Raw genomic sequence first — 15,364 nt, 5'->3', positions numbered from 1 at the left:
TTTCTGGCTCTGTGGATGCCCGTGCTGGGGTGGGGCAGGCACAGGGCTGAGAGAGGGCAGCTTCCAGGGTGTGTGGGGAGGGACAGGTGGCATCACTCTGGGGTCTGCTGGGTAAGGAGGGAAGCGAGGGACGGTGACAAGCCCAGGGGGAAAGGCAGTCCCTGGGTCATGTGAGTCAGTATCCTGGGGAGCTGGAAGAATGGCGGGGATCCCACGGTGGGAGGGTTAGAAGTGGCCCCTGGAGCTGTGGCAGTTGCTGGTAACAAGGTCTGGGGGAGTGAGCAGTGGAGGGAGGGTGGAGGCCACAGCCTTCAGATCAAAGAATCGAGAGGGAGGGCCCAAAAGGATGGTCTGTGTGGGGACTGCAGTCACCAAGGGTGTGGTGGGAGTGAGGGTGAGCCTGAGCTAAAGTCACCCAGGCAGGAGCAAGTGGAGCAGGGTGGCAGTGCGGCCACAGGGCGGGTGCTGGGGCTGAGGGCTGCGGGCTGGAGGTGAGGGTCAGATGAGATCACATGTGCAGGGCCTGCTCTGCGCAGGACACAGGTTGATGCTAGAAGAATGGCAGCTGCCTTTATCACCAGTGTCGCAGTGACCCACTTGTGGTACATCATGTGGGTCTGCTCAGGGGTCAGAACTTATCAGGAATGTGCCAGACAGCCAGGGTGTCGGATTTATGCGCCCCTGGTTCTAGAAGGCTTGGTGCCTGCAGGGCCTGCCTGCTGCCCCCTTTCTACAGGGTCCAGACCCTCAAGCGGGTCCTGCACTGGTGAGCAGCCCAGCCAGGCGGTCGGGAACAGCAGGGGTGGACAAGTCAACAGCAGCAGGAGCTCAGGCAGAGCTCAGGTGCAGAGGCTGGGACCCGGCACACAAGACCTGGTCCTCTCCTGGGGTCAGGAGCAGCCCGTGAGAGTCAGCCGAGAAGTCTCAGCTCTTCTCTGCCCACACCTGGGCCAGCGGAGGATGTGGAAGGTGGACGGTGGGCCAGTTACGTGTATTGGGGTTAACACACCAGGAGGTGAGGGCTCCCCTGGCCAGCCCAGCACTGCAGGGCTAGGAGCCTCATGCATGGGGCTCAGAGCTGCAGGAGGGGGACAGGTGTCTCCTCGAGCTCCAGCCTAGGTCAGGGCACCAGGGCCGGGTCTGCCGCCCTTGATGCCCACCGCATGCCCACTGTGTTGTGTCAGAAGCACTGACTGCAAACCCCGGTTCTCTTGCTCGTTGCCTGTGGGAGCTGAGGGTCGGCACCTCGCCTCTCTGAGCCCCAGTTCTCATCTGTTAAAAGGTGTCACGGTACCCACCTTTCAGGCTGGGAGCTCAGGAGACAGTCATGGAGGCAGTGTGACAGCGACAGCAAGTGGGATGCAAAGTCCTGTGGTTTAGTAAACCACGGGCCTCATTTCAACCCGGGACTTAATGCCCTTCTTAGAAAAGCTTACGGCTGGGCACAGTGGCTCACACCTGTGATTCCAGTGCTTTAGGGGCCAAGGTGGGAGGATCACTTGAGACCAGGAACTCAAGGCCAGCCTTAGCAACATAGTAGGACCCAATCACTACAAAAAAAAAAATGTCTTAAAAGATGAACTGGGCATGGTGGCGTGTGCCTGCAATCCTAGCTGCTCAGGAGGCCGAAGTGGGAAGACGGGGAGTTCAACTGCAGTGAGCTATGACTGTGGACTGCACTCCAGTGTGGGCAACGAGTGAGATCCCCTCACCCCTAAAGAAAAGAGCTTAAAACTGCTGCTCCGCTCTGAGAAGCACAGCTACCTGCCTTCACTGAAATATACTTCAGGCTGAGATTTGGGGTGGGAGAGCAGCTCGGTTGACCTTCTGCAGGAAGGTGCAGCTTGTCCATATCGGCTCAACCACGCCGCCAGTCCATTCTTAAGGAACCGCCGACCAGGATTGATGATGCATTTTAGCTTTGAGCTTTTGGGGGTTATCCTACCAACAGATAGTCCATTGGGAAGAAAACAGTCCCAGGAATGAACAGATCAGAGTGTTCACACTGGTGAATCTTTTTCTAACAATGAGCGTGAAGGTAGCAGAAGCTGGTGTGTTTCCAGATGGTTCTTCTAACCAAACTAATTTTTCACTGTTGACAAGCGAGCAAGGGTTGCACTGGACCGAATGCTGAGGCTTGGCCATCTAGTGTTCCATGCAGAATGGTTTCCCATAAGCATTCCTTTTATTCACTATTCTGTCCTGGGTCTGCCTCAACCATGAGACAGGAGAGCCTCTGGTACTAGCTGCTGTAGCGGTGCCCTTCATCCAGGGCAGTTAAAGGAGTCTTGGACCTTTCTTTCTCTGGGATTCCTGCCCAGCACCTTCCTACAGAGATGACTTTAAAAGGAAAAAAAAAAGAAAAAAAAAAGGAAAAGCAACACACCATTCCAAGAAGCCTGGCATTCCTGAATCCTCCTTCCCTGCCAGGTGCCTGTCACCTGTCTTCACTGCCTCCTTTTCCCTGTCATGCTCATCAGCTATGGCTTCTGTCCAAGAGGACGAAAATTTCCACTGCAGGCTGGTTTGAGGTCTTGATTTATGTAAGAATCTTGCACAGCACTGCTAATGTAAATTTCAGTTTTTTTCCCTCTAGGATAAACACTTACCAAAATACGCAACTTTTCTTTTTTGGTGGGAAGAGAGATGTCCTGTGATTTCTACCCATTTTCTGAGGCCTGTGGAAATAAACCTTTCTGTACTTAAAGTTCTACCAAAAATAGAATAAAGTTAATATCAAACTTTAAAAAAAGAAAAGAAAAGAGCTGCCGTTATGGAGAGCCAAGCCTCCCGACTACTCAGGCCCATGCTTTAAGAAGCAGTTTGTTCGTTCATTCATTCATTCATTCATTCATTCATTCATTCATTGGGTCTTTGTGGCTTGCCTACTATGTGCTGGGCAGGGATAAAAGAATTTCCAGTGGTGGTGGTTACAGGAGGAAAATAATATGAGCCATTAGCAAGTCCTTCCTTGCATTTTCTCTGTGGTTTTGGATCAGCTCCAGCCGCTCTCCCGGTTGGCTGGCGGGACTGGGCAGCAGGCTTATCTTTCTGAAGGGTGACGCCAGTGCTCTCGATGCCCCCGCGTGGGTGCCCAGTGGGCGGTATTAAGGGGTGCTGCCTGGAAAAGCCCTCGGGAGCCCTCTTCCTTGGCTGGAGTCCAGCCCTTCCCTCTTCACCCCCAGCGCCCTTCATGTTTGGTCCAGTTGGTTAGACAGCTGGTTCTCTGTGTAGCAGCCGGGTTCACAGTTTTACCTCGTGTGGGGCAGGGAATTCTAGCCATGACTGCCTGTTGCAGGACAAGTCATGTGACCTGCCAGGCCTTGGCCTTCTTACCTGTGACTCTGGCTATTCTAAGATCTGGGAATAGGGACAGTGTCTCCATCACAGGCACACTCTTGTAGGATGCCCTGTATTCTAGATCCACTGGCTCCGACTGGAGATGAGGTGGAGGGTGCCCTGCAGGGCTGGGCTGGGCCGGGGGAGCCTTGTGGGCCAAGGGGGTGCATGCGGCTCCCTCGGGGAGGGTCCCGCTGGCTGTGCTCCAGGGGAAAAGGTAATGAGGAGCCACTTCTACTTCCCTTTGGTATAAATCCCACAATCAGGAAAATTGCTTCAATTGCTAAAAAACGCTGGTGGGGAAGTCCATTTATTTTTCATTTTTCTTGTGCACTTGCCACCCTCATGCATGAATCACTGTCGGTATGCAGATTAAATTTATACCCCCGTTATCTTTCATGTCTCTAGTGCGCTGGTGTCAACTGGGCCTCTGGTGACTGAAAGCCCTGCCTGCTTTTTAGTGGGACAGTGTGGCCCCTGTGGAGGAGGCTGCTGAAGGCTCTTCCCTCTGTCCCAGGGTCTCCTCTCAGCCCTCCTCTCCTTGGGTCTCTGGTTAGGACACATTCTCCAGATTTGGGGGGTTTATTGGGAGGGTTCGCAACAAGCATGATGAAGGTCTTGTTTCATTTTAATTAATTAATTTAGAGACAGGGTCTCACTCTGTTGCCCAGGCTGGAGGGCAGTGGCATGATCTCGGCTCACTGTAGCCTCAACCTCCCTGGGCTCGGGTGATCCTCCCGTCTAAGCCTTCCAGGTGGCTGGGACTACAGGTGCACACCAGCACACCTGGCTAATTTTTTGTATTTTTTGTAGAGGCAGGGATTCACCATGTTGCCCAGGCTGGGCTCAAGTGATCCTCCTGCCTCAGCCTCCCAAAGTGCTGGGATTGCAGGCATGCTTTAAGAAGCACCGCATCTGGTGCCTTGTTTCATTTTAGTACCTGCTTTGCAAACTGGCCAGGATTGGATATCAAATATATAGGCCTTTTGAAAACACTCTCTAGTAACACGTGTGTAGGCTTCCTCTTTGTCACACACACACACACACACACACACACACACACACACACACACACACACACACACACACTAGATCTAGGCGCCTGCCAGCCTTCCTCTTTGATCCAGGTGATGTGGTTACGCAGCAGTTGTGGAGGGTCTGGTTCTCACCTGTGTTCTGGGAGGTCCAGAACCGTCCAGAGCCGACTGTGTGCTTTGTTCTCCATCCTCAGACTCGGCCATCTCCATGCACATCCTCTGCAAGTATGGTGCTTTATCTGCTGATTTATTTATTCAACAAATATTAACTCTACTTTCCTGGGTCCTGAATCCCTTTGAGAATCTGATAAAAGCCCAGGTCCCCTCCTAAGGCACAATTTTGAACAACTTAGCAGGTGGTTGACAGGCCTATCCTGACCCTCAGGTAGAGAACTCCTGCTCTAAAGGGGCCCCATCTCCCTGAAAACCAAGAGGCAGTCCTGGAATTCAGAAGCCTGGGGTCCTCCCAAGTCACGTATCAGTCCCTCACACCCCAACACCCTTCTCAAAGCCATCTCAGAAGAGTGTCCCTGAAGTACGCTCTGGGTCTTTCGGGATTACCCACGCAGACTTAGAGAACCCCCACTTTTCTCTAGGATGCCGTGTCCCTGGTGGGGGGCATCTGAGGCTGCAGCTGGCCGTGCCTGTTCTGGGCCCCTGTAGCCCCCTCAGCAGGTATCATTACTGCATAAGAGACCCATCATTCTGCATTAATCTGGGATTCATCATGATAGCCATGACCATAATTAATTTATTTGGTATTAATGTGGATGAAATATGTACTGTCCTTTCAGGGGAAATCAGGCTGCCTATAAGCATTAGTTAAAAGGACCATTAAAATCAAACCTTCCCCAGATCCATTAGGCGAAGTCTTTCATCCTGAAGAAGATAAAGTTCTGCTGTGTGAAATGTCATGAATAATTAGGTTGATTGCTGTTTTAAACTCTGCCCTTGCTTCCCCAATGCCTCCCGCCTCCCTCCTGAAGCAGGGAAGGCTCACCTGCAGCCACGCACCCTCCTTCACTGTCCCTGTCGGCCCCCAAATTTCCCTTGTCTCCTGTGACTGCTGCTGCGCCTCTGTTGATCTCTGTGATCGGAATGGGGAAAGGGAGCGGAAACAACCCCGCTGGACTATACATTCAGTGTGTCTGTTTCTCCTTCCTTCCCAGCCTTGGCAGGGGCCGGCTGCCTTGGTAGAAGCTGCCTTGGTGGCAGTGGGTGGCCTCTTCAGTGTTGTTCTGGAAAGGTGCTGACCAAGGAGAAGTCTGAAGCGGCGTTTTCCAAACTGCAATCTGCAGACTCCTTGTCCCGAATGCTGCAGGGGCTGAAAGGTGCAGCTTTCTGAGCCCTTCCCAAACCACCATGCCCCAGGCTGTGCGTGCATAGGAAGGGGATGGAGGCAGGCTCAGAGGGCTTTGAGTGTGCAGAATGGAGGTGAGGGGAGAAATGGAGGCAAAGGAGAGAGAACAGCTGTTAGGAGAGCCTTGCTCTGCTGACAAAGTGCGTTTTCTCCGCAGCGTGCTGTCCCCTGGCCAGGCACGGCCTCCTCCCTGGGAGCATGTGAGAAGGTGTTGCTGGGTGCTTTATACACACCCGCCTGTGGCACACACAGTTCCCTGTGAGGATGTCCTCTGGGATCAACCATAAGGGCGAGGAAGCCGGGAGGTGCGGGGGGAGACAGCCTGCTTTGAGGGACTTAGAAAGTCCACCTGGTGCGCCTGTGAATTGATGGGTGTTAATCGGACAGCCGGAACCGGGGGCATCAGCTTTGGAAAAGGTACCTGAGGGAGTCTCTAGTTCTCATCAGCCCCTTCTTTGGTGGTTGAAGAGTTCCAGGCACAAAGCAATGAAGCTAGATAGAGGCAGAGAGGACCAGACGGTAAGCTCTGGCTGGCTGGGGGGTGAGGCTCATGGAGTCCCAGAATGGTGGGGTAGGAGGGAGGCGGCTCCAGGAAGTTGGGGGAAGCCAGATGCCCCACTCCCTGTGTGCCCTAATCCTTTCCTGCTGCCCTGACAGGCGCTTCGGCACCAAATGCACAGCCTGCCAGCAGGGTATCCCCCCGACCCAGGTGGTCCGCAAGGCCCAGGACTTTGTCTACCACCTGCACTGCTTTGCTTGCATCATCTGCAACCGGCAGCTGGCCACGGGGGACGAGTTCTACCTCATGGAGGACGGGCGGCTGGTGTGCAAGGAAGACTATGAGACGGCCAAGCAGAACGGTAAGCAGCGTGGCGCCGCATGGTCCCCTCTCCAGGCCTTTGTTCGGGCCACGCCCTCTGCCTGAGGTGCCCTTCTCATGGCATCCCACCTGCGCATCCCTCAGAGCCCTACTCATGCGCCGCCACCTCTGAGAAGCATCCCGGATCTCCACACTGAGAGTTAATGCTGAGCACCTCCCCGGCCGTTAGCACTCGCCGGCTGCATGGAAGTGTTCATCCAGCCGTGGTTCCTGAGAGCCTGCCTGTCTCCGTGGTAGGCTCAGAAGCAGCCAAGAACCTGGATGTTACCATGGTGGCGGCCTCCTCCCCTGGGTTGGGGCTGGGGTGCTGAGGGGCGGCTGGGAGCTTGGTCTGTATTGGACATGTGGGGCTGCCACTTAGTTTTGCACATCACGGTGCACATGGACCTCTCAGCAGGCCCTGCCTCAAAGGCCGTCGGGGAGAGCCCAGCACTGGCCTCTGCACACTTCACACATCTTGTATTTCAGTTAATTGTGTTCTGTTCCCCTCTCAGACTGTGGGCTCCTCCAGGGCAGGGGCTCCTGGTGTTTCTGCAGCAAGTGCCCGGTGAGTGCCAAATGAAGAGGCGGGACGCATGCCAGATTCAGGGAGGCTCCATCTCAGCAATACAGCTCCCTCCACCCACTTCAATATAGCCCCCCTCTCGCTTCACCACAACTACTCCAGGGCCACTGCCCATGGTGGCAGCAGAAGCTCTGCATGGTGGAGGCTGAAGTCAGGTCCCTCATTTAGCAGCCACCCCTGGAAAGGCCTGGCTTGGCCTGGCAGCAGCAGCTCTCACCCTGCATGCCATGGTCTTGGGCAGCCCGGGGACTTTCCAGGATAGAGCCCAGAACAACACATTCCTCATGCTCCCCTCGCAAGGCCAAGCTGGACACTTTTATTCCTGCAGCCCCACCTCTGGCCTCACTCCCAGATGCACCCACATGGCCGTGGGGTCAGGTCCTGGCTCTGAATTTGGGATTTGGCCAAACCCAACATGATAATCTCAGATGTGTGAACACACAAGACATCGAGTTCCTTGGCCTTTGACTAGAATTTTGATCAACTCAGGGTGTTACTGTGCAAAAATGACTCTTGTTGACAGCTCTGGGCTTGAGGAGAAAAAAATTTAGCAACAATTTTATGTATCTCCTTCTAGATCTCTTCTGGGCCCACACACATATGTTATACAGATCTGATCAATAATGGAGAAATTGGTTTTTTGTTCAATAAACATAGTATAAAATAAGGGGGTTGTGGTGGTGAGGAAGCAGAGGGGATTCATGAGGGCCCTTTAGGTGAGCCAGCTGGAGCTGGGCTTGGCTTTGGTCCATGGCAGGAGTGGGCAGGGCTTCCTGTCTCTTTGAGGACCTCCCCTTCCACCACCCCCACAGCTCTGGCCTTTCAGGGTGGACAGAGGCCTTTGACCTCCTTCCTCCAGAGACCTGCGGCCTCTGCAAACCCATCCCAAGGCTCTGTGCCTGTAGGTACTAATCTGCTCTTAAAACTCACTCCATGCTACTGCCTTGAAGTCAATTGTGATGTCACGGGAGATTAGGGCACTTTGTCAGGGATGAACCATCACAGCAGATGGACTCAGAGATACCAAGACACCTTTGGAAGTCTGGTGTCATTCATCAGAGATACTAAGATGGCATGACCTCCCCGGCCTGCAGCTGGTTCTCTTCATCAGAGGCCTCATTTGGACTCTGAGCACTCTCAGCTCAGCATCTCCTGATGTTGTGGGTGGTTCAAGAGATGAGAGAAACAAATGTAGATTGGTCAGAATCTGGCTGGGGAGGTGGGAATGACATTGTGGTGTTCACAGTTTTATCGATGAATATTTGCACCACAGCAGACCTCTGCAGGATGGTGGGAAGATGCTGAATTTGCTGTCAGAAGCTGGCTGGGCATCCCCCCACACAGGGAGATCTCCTGGCAAGTTGTAGAACTGGCTGACCCTCGGTTTCTCAGCTGTCTATGGGGGATCATAGCATCTGCCACGTAGGGCTGTTTTCCTGAGGTTTAAATAAGATGAGGCTTGTGAAATGCGATGTGAAATGAGTGAGACCAACGTGGAAGAGAAGTGCAAACAGGGAGGCGAGGTGTGCTCGAGGTTTTAAAGCAGCTGAATGTTACACAGTATTTCTGACCTGTTCCCCAGGTCCTTCCCCCGACCCCACCCTGGCTGTCAGCAAGGCAGGGCTCCTCTGTCCTGGGCAATCGGTGATCCTTGGAGCAGTGGGGACTTCTGTCCACTGCAGAATGCCTGGCTGTCTTTTCAGGTTGTTTTAATTCCTCCTTGCTACTCTCAGCCCTCCTGCAGGCTTACAGTTCCCTCCCATTAGCTAAACAAAGGATCTCAGAGCAGTTACTTGCAGCTTAGTGTGAATGATTTTGTTCACTTGTGCTGTCTCCCTGGATATTTGCATTTTCAATATAATGAGGTTGCATTTTATGCCAGGGACAAGTTCTAGGAAACCCTGCATCATTCAAAACTAACATATTTTAAGACTAATTTTCCCATAGGAATTAATGTAGTGTGTGTGTGGTGGGGGTGGTGTATTCTGAGAGCACATAAATCCATAACCAGTGAAGTGTATCTTTACTTTAATGCTACTTTTTATTTTCTCAGCATTATCTTGAATACCTTGCAGAACGCTCTCTCCTAAATTAACAGCCCAGGGTATCATGGGCTCCCTTGGCCTTCCTCATAGCGTTTTATCACATTTAACTTCCGTACCAAAGTTATTGATTTTTGGGTACATTTTTCAGCACGAGCACTGCCGCTGCTACTTAATGAATACTTGGATGACATTGTTATAGGATATAAAAAAGATTTTAAATTATAATAACAGTGAATGTTAAAATAACAGCATATTAGTCCCCATCATCGCAAGAAGAAAGTCCTGTGCGTGTGAGTAGCAGGGCCGAACCAGCGGGCCACCAACCAGGATGACAGTCTATCCCAGCGGCGCTGCCATCTGGCTGTGGCGAAAAGAATTTAATTTCCCAGGCCAAGCTATTTTGAAATTAAGTGATTCTCGAGGAATTAAAACATTTTTGGTGATTGCATTATTTCACAGTTTTTAATATAAAGACTGTATACAAGTGCAGTATTTCTTTCCCATTTGCATAATTCAAAGTTGCATCAGACACTCCCGTGTAGACTATAAATATGCACAGAACGGACTGACTCCTCAGAATTAAAAGGAAGGCATTTTGGAGGTTCCCCTTTGTCTTTTGGAATGACTCTCTAAGTAGTGTCATCTCTGCGGCAGGGGCTTCAGGGAGGGAGTTGGGCCACAGCAGTTCTGGGATGACAGTGGCCACGTAAGAGAAGAAAACAGCCCACGGAGAAGGGAAGGCACGGGTGTGTCCCCCTCACTGTGTGCACCCCTCACTGTGTGCACGCATGTCCTGGCCGCACAGCTGCTTCATTCCTCTAGTGCCTCCCAAGACCAGGGCAGGCTGTGTTGCCCTCTGGGCTTCCAAGGGGGAGGTGAGTTACTGGTCCAAGTCACTCACTCAGCAAGAACATGGAAGCCAGGTCTGCTGACTCCAGGGAGAGCCTTGTACACTGTGAGGACCGAATGCATATAAAGTCCTTAGTCAACACCAGCACATGGTAGGTGCTAACACATGTTGGCTATTATTGTTTCTAAGAGAGGGTTTTCTTGAAAGAAAGGAGAAAAGACAGAGAGGAAGTCAGGAATGGCACAGAGACACTTTCGGGGGCACACAGGGGAGCAAGCACAGGGAGCAGAGCTGCCCGGGCCAGCTGCTGACTTTATTCTTTGTGTCCTCCAGGGGCACTGTGGAGAAAAGGGCAGTCAGCCTTAGTGCTGGGAGAAGAAACAAACCTTTCCGCTCATCTGTGCTTCTGAACACACCCACGTGCCTCTCTCTCTGCCTCACTTTGAATGCAACAAACCAGACTTTAAGAGGAACTTTAGCTTGTTCACTCAAAATCTGTAGAGGACTTTGTGTTGATCAATGTGTTGCCCAGAACATTCCTTAGACTAGTTTTTTCAAAAAATTTTGACTACGATCCACGGTAAAACTCATTTGACATTTCATCTCACTACATACATTCATACAATAAAAACTAAAGGTTAATGAAATGATCTTGCCATTCCATTCCATTCTCTTCATCTGATTTCCTCTTTTAGTTTTGGTCCACTAAGTTGACTTTACAGCCCACGAGTGGGTTCTGACCCATAGCTTAGAAACCTGCTTAGACACTATTGGGTGTGCAAGCTCACCCCTGGCTGTGAGCCCAGCAACGCCAGGGCCAAGGTGACATGGCTGTGGGGAAATGGGAGACTCCCCATTAGAGAGAGAGAGGAAGGTGTTCGGGGCGGCTTGAAACACAGACTTCAGCCTGGCTGTTCACCTTCACAGCTCCGGCAAGAACTCACGAGGATGTGCGAGCAGAGTGGTTGTCATGACAGGGACATGTGTGGAATTGGTGCATTCATTCAGTCTGATGAGACTTCTACGCAGCTGGGCTGGCAGGGGAGGAGAGGAGCAGGGAGCTGAGCAGAGAAAGGACTGCGGTCCTTACTTTCCAGTGGCTTGGGAAGGCCTGTGGTGCAGGAGCCGGTGCCATGAGATTGGGGACCTCTCCACTCTGATGTCCCCTGCGCCTCGCACTGCCCTGCCTACAGCAGGCAGGCTTAGGTGCAGAAAGGATGGAAGGAGGGTGGGGGAGGAGGCGCAGCTGCTGCAGATAGGCCGAAGCCAGTAAGCAGTGGTTTTCCCTTGCAGATGACTCAGAGGCCGGAGCTAAGCGGCCCCGGACCACCATCACAGCCAAGCAGCTGGAGACATTAAAGAATGCGTACAAGAACTCCCCCAAGCCTGCCCGGCACGTGAGGGAGCAGCTGTCCTCAGAGACAGGCCTGGACATGAGGGTCGTGCAGGTGAGATGCCAGCACTCCTGTGCCCTCTGGGGATCCCAGGCCCGGGATGGGGTGGAAGGTGTCCTGAGTGACATCAGTTCACTGGTGGTTGGGCTCAGGGCCTGACCCCAGGGCTTTTGCCAGAACTGAAGAGTTCTGAGGCCCACCTGGGGAGAGGGGGTGGGGCTCACGGCACTCCCAGACCTGCGCTCCATTCAGGCTTCAATCTGCTTCCAGCCGCCTGCCTTGGGGGTCCCGGGGGCTTTGGGTTCGTGGTGGACGCCCCTGAGTGTGTCCCTTGTGCTTGTGTGGCAGGTTTGGTTTCAGAACAGAAGGGCCAAAGAGAAACGCCTGAAGAAGGATGCAGGGCGGCACCGCTGGGGGCAGTTCTATAAGAGCGTCAAGAGAAGCCGGGGCGGCAGCAAGCAGGAGAAGGAGAGCTCTGCAGAGGACTGTGGGGTTAGTGACAGTGAGCTGAGCTTCCGAGGTGAGCAGGGCTGGAGGGGCCTGGCCAAGGCCTTAGGAAAGTCCCCTGGGAATCTGTAATCCCTGGCACTCAGGAGGGATCTTTCTTGAGGCCTTGGCAACTGCCTCCCAAACACAGGCTTTTCCTTAAGACTTGCAGTGAAGGGTGGGGGAAATGGTAGTGGCCCTTTACCATGGGACAGGAGTAGGAAACAAGATTGCTGAGGTCTGGAAGCTGGGATGGGCCAGGCCTCGTCCTGTGGCCCCAAGGCCTCCCCTCCCCTCCTGCTGACTGGGGCCTCCTTCATCAGTCCACACAGCTATGAACAGAGGACCGGGTCCCAGCCTTGTGCCCCTAGCCCCTCTCCCATCTTTGTCCCCTTTGCTGGGACACTGGCCTACTCTGATGGTTCCCTAGAGCCACCCCTTCCTCCAGTCATGGTGGTGGAGAGGACATGCTCTGCAGGCCCTTTTTCCTGGGAAATCAGTGTTGTGAGTGCATGTGAGATGGGGAACTGGCTTCACTTCCGAACTCCCTTCCCCCACCACTCACTTCATTCTGTCCCCTGCACACAAGCTTTGCAGCATGCGCTATATTCAAATTCGTACATCAGCAAAATTGCAAATTACTGCATGTTGTGAATCCTCAGGTTGTTTGCAAAGAATCATATCTGTTCTCAGTTACTGAGTTCCCAAATGTGGAAGGTCTTCTGTGGAGGGGGGAAGGGAAGAGTACTCCACTGGCGATCAGAGACCTGGTTTCCAGCGCGGCTCTGTCAAATCGATTCACTTCTCTTGAGCCCCAGTATTCCCATGGGGAATACCCCATCTTTGCCCCTCTCACTGCGTTGTGGGGATCAATGAACACAACCGACTATAGATGGGCTTGGGGAAAGCCTGGCACATCTGTATACCTGGAAGGCATGATTGTTTCCACAAGGAGCCTGCGGCTCCCGCAGAGGGCCCTGGTCATGTGGGATGACAGGTAAAGGCAAAAGGCTAACTCAAGGCCATTTGACAGTGGAGTGGAGCCTTCATCTTCCTGTTCCCTTTAAAGAGCATGAGCTCCCCCCACCATGTTTTTTCTAAGGGGAATGGGGGGCAGGCCTCAGAAGGGATGGGGTGTTGAAGTCTAGTCTGGGGAGGCCTTATTTAGGGATTGGTGCGTAGGAAATAGAAAAAGAAGTTTGTGAGACAGAGGATGGAACAAGTTGCCTGCCAGGACCACGATGCCCTGGGGGGACTGTAGTTCAGCCCAGAGGTCAGCTGAGCCCTAGAGGGCAGCCTCCTCTCAGAATACAGGGGCTGTGGGGCCTTGGGGACCGCTCATGGGACTAATGCTCACCTTCTAGGCTTCTTGGCAGGATTAGGAAAGTCACTTAATCTCATCTGGGCTGTTGAAGTCAACACCTAGAACATACTGGATGGTTAAGCTCATTTCTGTTGGATGCAGGTGGGTCCCTGGGCTGACCTATCATTGGTCTCTCTGGGAATAATTACCCAAAGACTAAAACTGCTCACCTCTGTTGAAGAGATGAATTCTTTCAAGTGGCAAAGATTCCATTAGATTCCTTTAATGAAATTCTTCAAGAAACAAGAAGGTTCATTTGCCTTAATCAAGTCAATTCCTTGTCCCCAGTGAAGAGTTTATTGAATACAGACAGAAACCAAGTCCTCTGATATTGAACCTCTCTTCCAGATAGACCAGAGGATTTTGTACAGATGTCCAAGAGTGGTCCTCAGCTTCCCTGACCATACGGGCCTGCTTGCTTCCCAACCAACTAAACCAAGCCCTTTCTCAGCTTGAAAGCTTTCAGGGTAAATCTTGTCAGTATGTAGTTTCCATTCGTGATGTGGAGACATCTGACCCACCCAGTCTTAGGCATTCATCCTCCTCAGTGTAGCCAGAGTATTAGTACACGAGCCACAAAGGACCAGCGAGCTCACCAAACATTTGACCATCCTTCTGGGACCTGGGAATTTAGTCTTTGCAGGTGTTTCTTGTTTTTCTCCTTGGCCTGGGTTGGCCTCTGGATGTCAGGCTGCCACATTGGTGTGTCTGACCCATGCTTGGCTGCAAGGCAGCTGCCGTCCTTGGGTGTCTTTCTTGGTCACATGTATTCCTAGGTTGTGAAGAGCAGGGGACCATCAGAGTCCTGGCGGCTGACAATAAATCTCCGTTCTTTTGTCCACAGAGGATCAAATTCTCTCAGAACTTGGCCACACCAATAGGATTTATGGCAACGTGGGGGACGTTACAGGCGGACAGTTAATGAATGGGAGCTTCTCCATGGACGGGACAGGACAATCCTATCAGGACTTGAGGGATGGGAGCCCCTATGGAATCCCCCAGTCTCCATCCTCCATATCGTCCCTGCCATCCCACGCTCCTTTGCTCAATGGGCTGGATTACACGGTGGACAGTAATTTGGGCATCATTGCGCATGCAGGGCAGGGAGTAAGCCAGACGCTGAGAGCCATGGCTGGGGGACCCACCTCTGACATCTCCACAGGAAGCAGTGTAGGCTATCCCGACTTTCCAACTAGCCCAGCCTCTTGGCTCGATGAAATGGATCATCCTCCTTTTTAAACTTCTCTCCTCCCCACCCTACCTGCCATCCTGGCTTGAGAGAATATCTTCAAGGATCAAAAGAGACTTACCTTTTAAGGATCGAAAGTACGCCAATGTGAATTTCCATTATTTTCAATGGAAGTCCTCCGCTGATTCCTAGAAGGCTGTGAGACCACAGGGCATTGTTTTCCTGGGGAAGCAGTGGGAGAGCAGCCTCATCTCAGAACACAGCACAGGGGGTAATGGCCTAGAGCTCTAGGGACACTGGCTTGTTGGGTCTCTCCCCTCCTGTTCTGCTTAGGGGCTTGGCTGCTCAGTGCTTTGGTAGCACAAGGTGACTGTGATAGGCCCCCTTGGGCTTTGGGAACTTTGCTCCAACTGGTGTGTCTCATGCAATGCCTCCCAAAATACTGCTCTCATGAGAACTGAGATTCCTGAGGTAGAGGCCTCACAGCCCTTGAGTAAAATAAAAGTGATTTCTGGACCACCCATATTGAACCCTATATTTCAAAATGAAAAGATCAGTTATTAAAGGTTAGTGAACACTTTGATGGCCACAGTTTGATATTAAAAATATGCCTCCTCCTTTTTTTTTTTTTGTTTGCTCTGAAGATATTCTTTCCTACAAACCAGAGAATATGAGTTTGTTTTGGTTTTTAAGTCCCATCTATATAATTGACTCTGATAGCAAGAGGTGGTTTTCATTGCAGATGACTGAGGCTGAGCTGAGTAGCCCTGGACCACTGCTGCAGACTGCCTGATGAGTCCCCTTGGTGCAGTGTGCCTTCTTCAATTCCTTGTATCATTTATTCCACAAGACAGGC

At 52.2% G+C, this 15,364-nt stretch overlaps 1 protein-coding gene across 1 annotated transcript in view; it reads left to right on the top strand.

Moving 5' to 3' along the window:
* LHX4 (LIM homeobox 4) overlaps nucleotides 1–15,027 on the top strand; it is a 31,172-nt gene extending 16,145 nt beyond the window's left edge. Inside the window, exons 4-7 of the mRNA XM_050793802.1 lie at nucleotides 6,394–6,596; nucleotides 11,370–11,524; nucleotides 11,819–11,990; nucleotides 14,164–15,027. Coding sequence (XP_050649759.1) covers nucleotides 6,394–6,596; nucleotides 11,370–11,524; nucleotides 11,819–11,990; nucleotides 14,164–14,558 — 925 coding nt within the window. The 3' untranslated portion in view covers nucleotides 14,559–15,027. The remainder of the gene's footprint in view (nucleotides 1–6,393; nucleotides 6,597–11,369; nucleotides 11,525–11,818; nucleotides 11,991–14,163) is intronic.
* Nucleotides 15,028–15,364: the final 337 nt, after the last annotated feature.

Source organism: Macaca thibetana, chromosome 1 (genome assembly GCF_024542745.1).
Source record: "Macaca thibetana thibetana isolate TM-01 chromosome 1, ASM2454274v1, whole genome shotgun sequence".
In the NCBI taxonomy this organism is placed as follows: domain Eukaryota; kingdom Metazoa; phylum Chordata; class Mammalia; order Primates; family Cercopithecidae; genus Macaca; species Macaca thibetana.
This window is presented reverse-complemented; position numbering and strand designations above follow the sequence as displayed.